A 7,022-nucleotide genomic window follows, 5' to 3' on the forward strand; every position below is an offset into this window, starting at 1 on the left:
CTCTCTCTCTCTCTTTCTCTCTCTCTCTCTCTCTCTCTCTCTCTCTCTCTCTCTCTCTCTCTCTGTATGTGTGTGTGTGTTCACTCCAGTTCTCTGCAAGAGGCCGGCCTGCCCCACTATAGCAGGGTGAGCTCAGGAAGAAAGTGGCTTTTCCTCCTGGGGTGGGCATGTGTGGCTGCAGTCACAGAACCAGAGAGAGGACCTCAGGGCCTGAGAAGGCCACCAGGACAAGTGCTCATCCAACCTCCTTCTCCCACTCCTGGGACTCCTTTCTAACAAAACCTGAGCTTGGTTTGCAGCTGAGGCTACACCTCTGCTGACCTCTCAGCACCACTGTCTGGCATTGCTCTGACATGCTTCCGTTTCCTGCTGCTCCCCCTTTCCTCTTCCCTGATTCCCTTGCCACAGCTCAGAGACAGAGCTTAGTTTCAAGGGTAAGCATCAAGCTGGAACACAAGAGGCAGTGGGCCTTGAAGGAAAAGAAGAGAGTCCAGCTTCACCTCACCTCAAGGTGCTATAGGTGAAGATGATTTTAAGGGCTATGCAAAATCAAAGGTGTGGCTTTGCTTATAGCTCTCTACCTCCAGGCACCATGTTGCCACCTGCACCTGCCATATGGGTCTGGTAGGGCAAAAGCTCACCTGTCTTCTCATGATTTCCATCTCCAGTCCATTGAGCTCTTCCAGGCCAATCTCTGCCACCATACCTGCATCTGAGTTGCTGAGGGAAAAGCAAAACACAGAGAGTCAGAGTTTCTGATGGCACAAAGGAGGCCCTAGCAGAGAGGAAATCCAGGAGAGGAAGCAGGCCAGGAACTTCTTGAATAGTGACTCTACCAGCCTGTGGTAAAGAGGGCCCTAAGGCTGGAAGTCAGCCTAGTCAAGGCTGCCAAAGAATGAATGTAGGTTTCCAAAGGCCAGGAGGCAACTGAACCCCAATATTTCAAGCAACCACACTCCTTCCTGGCCAGGCTGCTCACTAGGCTCTCTGCCCATACTGATCCTTGCCTGGAGCACTCAAGGTGCAGCTCTTACCGTTCATAATGGAACCTCATGCCTTGCAAGCTGCCTGGATACTCTTGGGGATGGGCACTGCCATGCACTGTCTCTCGTGACATTCTGGGCTTCTGCAGCTGGTGCCCCTACAAGAAAGAAGGGTCACTCCAAGTCATCTGCTCGTTCCACCTAAGCAGCTTCCCCACACTTTGCCAAGATCTGATGGTGTATCCCAAGTGGGTCATGTGGTGCCTGACCCTCTGGAATCAAGGGCAAGCCACTTTAGACTACTGAGAAAGCCTGGGCACCCGTATCTGCACCATGTTCCTCAGAAGCCCTGGCCTTGAAGGCTGTGGTGAGGGAAGAACAGTGACAGTGTCCTCTGCCAGAACTTCTATAGGCAAACATTATTTGAGAATCCAAACAACTTACTGAAGGAGAACGTGAACTGAGGCCTGGCAAGATGCCTTCACTCTCAAGGACACATGGGAAGAAAGTGAGCTAAAGCCAGCACTCTGGCTACTGGGAAGCCACAGATTCCCTCCCTAAGTGAGGCCAGCCATTCCTGGAACTTTCGTTTTCATCCATCTGCTAATGAGTCCCCAAGTGCATGTTTGAGGTCAAGGTTATCTGATGGCTTTGAAGAGCATTGTGGGGTGAAGAAGCAGAATGTGGCTTTTGGTGGCAGGCTTGCCCTGGGCTCAATCAAAGCTGTAGGTTTCCACACTTTTTCTGCCTGCTAGGGACCCTGCCACCTTCTAAACTCTTACCAATAACAAGTCATTGAATCCTCATCACAACCTCATGAAACAGGTGTTATTATTTTATTTTGAAAGATGAAGAAACTGAATCACAGAGAGATTAAGCAAGTTGCCCAAGTCACACAACTAGTAAGTAATACAGCAATAATCTGAGCCTAGGACATTGTTCTCCAGAGATTGTGTTCTTAGCCATTATACTATATGCCTCTCATACTGCTTCCTCTTAAGACTTCACTAAGCAACAGTGAAAGCAGTAAAACAGTACAATCCCATAAGAAAGATGACAACAGGAAATGAAAGAGCTTAACAAAACTTTGAATGCAGAAAGTGCCCACGGAGAAAACCAGCAGACAAGCAGTCCTGGGCGTGGATGGGAAACAGATGGGGCGCTGCCAACTGGAGAGGCCCGGCTAGCAGAACCCAGGCCTGGAGGCTGCAGGACAACTGGTGGGGGGTGTCTCAAGAACAGAGGTGGAAAACAGGAACATTAACTAAAGTTCTGTGTATGAAACAGTCATCTACCCTTCTCTCTCCACCTGGCTGGCAGCCAGACACTCATCCCCAAGCCAAAACCTGAACCCAATGAACAGGAAGCCTGGGGTGTCAGTGCCACAAAATAAAACTCTCTTTGTCTTGGCACTTGCCCTGCTGCAGTACAACCTACCACTTGGCAGGCCTCAGCCAGCTGTGTCAAGGTCTGGGCTAGCACTTCTGTTGGCCTCATTCTTAGAAATGAACAGACAACTGCAGCTCACCTATCACCTTGGAAAGATGTGCTCTTAGGTAACAACATTAAAATGAAAGTGAGGCCATTTCCATGAAAAGAACTTCCTTAGGAGCTTTTCTACTAGGTTCCATTAGTTGCAATAATTCAAAATGTATTTTTTTCGAAAGGAGTGCACAGATACTGCAGTGACTTTTTGTGAGCAGTTGTTTATATTAATAATATTTGATCTTCTTAAGAAACTTCAAAATAGCATGAAAATGACACTGAGTGTGAGAGAAACCCCAGGACTACAAAGTAGATTTGCTTACAGTCATCTTCTTAAAGAATCTCCAGACTACCCCTGTGATTTTCCTATAGAGTGGAATCAGGAAGACAAAAAGAAAATTTTGAGGAATTTGAAGGCAAACTAAATATGAGTAATCGGTGGCCAGATGTTCTGTTTGAGGCAATGTAGTTTATCAATACATCAATATAATAGCAATTAATTTAACAATACCTTCTGTTTGATACCTTGTATTGCGACCACTTCATGTGATGGGTATAACTGTTCTAAAAGTTATTTGTATTTTTTGTTTGTTTGTTTTTAAAAAATAGTTTTTTTGGTTGTAGATGGACACAAAATCTTTATTATTTATTTTTTATGTGGTGCTGAGTATCAAACCCCGGGCCTCACATGTGCTAGATGAGCACTCTACAACTAAGCTACACAGCCCAAGCCCCTGTATTGTTGGGTTTTTTAAAATTTTTTAGTTGTAGTTGGATACACTATCTTTATTTTATTTTTTTTATGTGGTGCTGAAGATCAAACCCAGTGCCTCTCACATGTTTGGCAAGTGTTTTACCACTAAGCCACAACCCCAGCCTCTTGTTTTTTATTTTTAATTTTAGAACTACTTTTTGGGTATACATTATAAAATATAAGATATATATAGAGAGAAATAGATAGATATAAATATATAGATATATATGGGTTGGGGCTGTAGCTCAGTAAAAAAGTATTTGCCTCACATGTGTGAGGCACTGGAATCAATTCTTAGCATCACATAAAAATAAAGATATTGTGTGTTCATTTACACTAAAAAAATATTANATATATATATATATATATATATATATATATATATATATATTACATATATGTGTGTGTATATATATGATTAAGACTAGGAAATTCTATTAATTGAAACACATGCCAACTTCCTTGTTAATTATGTCAAAAATTGTTATTCTTATTTTCCTTATGTTTCTTAAACATGTTCCTTATGTTTTTAAGGAACACTACTTTCCTCCCGAAATCAGCAGGATAGTATTATTAATTTTTTTAACTTGCATATTGGGGTTTTCCCAGAGGCACCAACCATTCTATTAATCATCATATTCTAAAGTAAGCAGATGAGTGAATGAATAGTATTAATAAATTAGAGTTCTTAATTCTAGACTTCTAAATTGCATTTCTAATTCTTAAGCATTGCCCTCCTCTAGCCCTATGGCTAAATGTTCACTAATCCTGCTATTATATCCCCCTCAGTCTCAGTATCATGAGTGGCTTCCTAAAGCCTGGATTCCTGGAGCAACTTAATTTGACTTCAGTTTTTAGACCCAGAACGCCAATTTAATATTTATCACTGACCTGGAAGGCCCTTTTCTTGTTATTCACCAGAGCTTGAACCATTTCAGCCTTGTAATCCTTTACCTAGAAACCAGATCTCCCTCTTTGCAAACTTGATGCCTTCTCTCAGTAACTTTTTTAAATGTATTTTTTAGTTTTTGTTGGACCTTTATTTTATTTATTTATTTCTATGTGATGCTGAGGATCAAACCCAGGGCCTCACACATGCCAGGCAAGTGCTCTACCACTTAGCCACAACCCCAGCCCCCTCAGTAACTTTTATTAAAGTATAACCACTTACACTTTTTGAAAGCATTCCCTCACTCATCCAAATACAGCTGACAGGATTGGTTACAAACTTAACCAATCCTATAGCTATATCCTATAACAGTCATGGCTCCTTCCTCTGAAAAATGGCTGCCTTTTTTTGCAACAATGTAGCTGCCATTTTTCTAGAATATTCTGTCACCCCACAGTGTATGTGAAAAGATTGGCTACAGAATTCCAAGACTCAGAAATGCCCTAGAACAGTCAGTTTTCACTCCCTCTCCAACCTTGTTGTCTTTTCCCAGTAATCTTTGCAACACTGTAACAAAACCATTTTTCTAAACTTCCTCACCCAAGGTGAATATAGCTTAGAAAACTGAAGGCAAAACTTGATTCTTTGTAACAGTCAGTTCTCCCTTTCCTTCAACCTGATTGCCTTTTTTCTAGTAACTCTTGCTACTGTATAGCAACCATTTTTCTAAAACTTTCCCTCACCCACAGTGAAAATGCCAGGACTCCCCTTCCTCCATGGATACCAAAATCAGTGGATGCTCAAGCCTCGTATATAAAATGATGTAATTACATAAATCCTATGTACATCATCCTGCATAATTTGAATCATCTCCACATAATTTCTAAAACCAAATACAATCTAAATGCTGTGTAAATAGTCCTTGTATTGTTTAGGGAATAATGACAAAAAAGCCTTTGTGTTCAGTACAGATGCCTTTTTCTCCAAATATTTTCCATCCATTGTTGGTTAAATCCACAGATGCAGGATCTGTGGATATGGAGGGCCAACTTTTAGCCCTTTTTTATTTACCATGGTCAGGCAGAAGCCTCTATAACCAGTACTGAAAACCCCAACCCAGTCACCATGTGTCCAAGATCCCAGACAGTACCAATTTTTTGGGCCGGGTAGCACCCATAGTCCAAACTGTTTGGCTTGCAGAAGAACCAGAAGCCTTTGGTTCCAACTTCTGTCGCCTCTGGGGAGCACCTAGTGACCAGGATCCATGCTCCATCATTTCTAGAGAGAAGAACAGAGACCTTCAAGAACACCCATAGAAGTTATACCGGGGCTTCCTGGGTGTTAAGACATACCAGAAAGAAGACAGTGCCCCCAAAGTTCTTAAGATTCGCTCAAGACCCATTCACCACTACTGATCCCAGACCTGTTTATTCATCTGTTCAAAAGTTCAATAATGATATACTGAAGGCCAAGTTCTGGCCTAGGTTACTAGACAGAGTAAGCAAAGAGCAAGACGCAAGATCCCAGACATCAATGAACCATCTGCTTGTGTATAAGAGCGAGTGGGAAGTACACAACAAAAAACAACCCATCAGCACAAATTCAGAGAAATGATGGCTCCATAAATGACAAAACAGGTTACATGGTGGAAAGAAAAAGCAAGTTCTAGAAAAGTAGGAGTCAGCACTGACTGGAAACAGATCTGAAAAGAACCAAACATGGGGAATTGAGAACTGAGGAAAAGAGCAGACCAAGGGAACAGGGAGCACAGAGGCTGTGAGGAGAAACAGCTTGAGATGTTTTAAGAACAAACACAACTGCAGGGTCGGGGGGTTGGGGGGGGAACTTGCGCACTGGACAAACATTGCCTGAGCAGAGAATATGTTAAGGAGGCCCTGAATGCATCTTGTACATTGCATGATTTGGATTTGACTAAAAGACAAGAGAAGATTCAGAGACAGAATTAATCGATTTATTAAAAAAAAATTAAGCCCTCCAAATATTTTGCAATAGACACAGGGGTGCCTAAGATGGAAGGAGTCAGAGAAACCATACATGTTGTTTCACCCTCCTCTCTCTTGGGCTACAAAAGACTTATATCATCATCTATTTATCACTTTCCCCACAGTTCCCTGTAACCAACACAAACACTCCGAAACCCAGACACAACATCTAAGTATGCATGCATGCAAACACACACACATATATGCACAAAAGCACACCCAGAAGCACATGTACCTTCTCCAACACAAACGAGCACAAGTGTAGATGAATGCCTACATGGTCTATATATGCTAGGGGACATTTTAAAGTATCCTCACCTGCTATCACCAGTTGCTCTTGAGTTTTTCCATAGCTTCCAGGCCCCACTTCTTCAGCTATGCACATTTCTATCTCCTCCTTCATGCTAGGGGGCCCTCCTGCCATTACCACCAGTTACTCACTTGAAGCTATGACTAAAGATTCACAGGGTTCAGAGCACAGAGGAAGCGCCTGGAGAATCACCTCTTCGAGGGGTGAGAGCTCAAGGAAGATATACCCTGACAAGGCGGGTGGAGCCAGACTCCCTTCCTGGGTTCAGACCTTGGACTAGGCACTTTATGTTCCTACTGTACCTTGTTGACTCTGCTATGTCCTTCTTTGTTGCTACTTTGTAAGCAATTTAGGGGAAGAGACACAGCTCAGGGCCTTTGCTTATGAGAACTGCTCTGGTTCAACAACCTTTGATTTGGCTGGTTGGGGAACTATTGGGGTTCAAACTCCATCATTTCTAAAAAGAGGCAGAGACTGGCACAGGATCTGACAGTCAGTCAGTGGCCAAAGCAGGGTGAAGTCCCAAGTGTATCATGGCTTCTGTCAGTCCAGCTCTGGCCAATAATCCAAGCCACATCACTCCATCAGAAGGGCTGTC

The 7,022-nt window shown here is 42.9% G+C and overlaps 1 protein-coding gene across 1 annotated transcript in view; it reads right to left on the bottom strand.

Annotated features, from left to right (window-relative positions):
* Fate1 (fetal and adult testis expressed 1) overlaps positions 1-6,754 on the bottom strand; it is a 7,723-nt gene extending 969 nt beyond the window's left edge. Inside the window, exons 1-4 of the mRNA XM_015498007.2 lie at positions 6,433-6,754; positions 5,262-5,389; positions 1,035-1,141; positions 642-720 (exon numbers count right to left, since the gene is read on the bottom strand). Coding sequence (XP_015353493.1) covers positions 642-720; positions 1,035-1,141; positions 5,262-5,389; positions 6,433-6,538 — 420 coding nt within the window. The 5' untranslated portion in view covers positions 6,539-6,754. The remainder of the gene's footprint in view (positions 1-641; positions 721-1,034; positions 1,142-5,261; positions 5,390-6,432) is intronic.
* Positions 6,755-7,022: the final 268 nt, after the last annotated feature.

Source organism: Marmota marmota, unplaced genomic scaffold (assembly GCF_001458135.2).
Source record: "Marmota marmota marmota unplaced genomic scaffold, marMar, whole genome shotgun sequence".
Classification (NCBI taxonomy): Eukaryota; Metazoa; Chordata; class Mammalia; order Rodentia; family Sciuridae; genus Marmota; species Marmota marmota.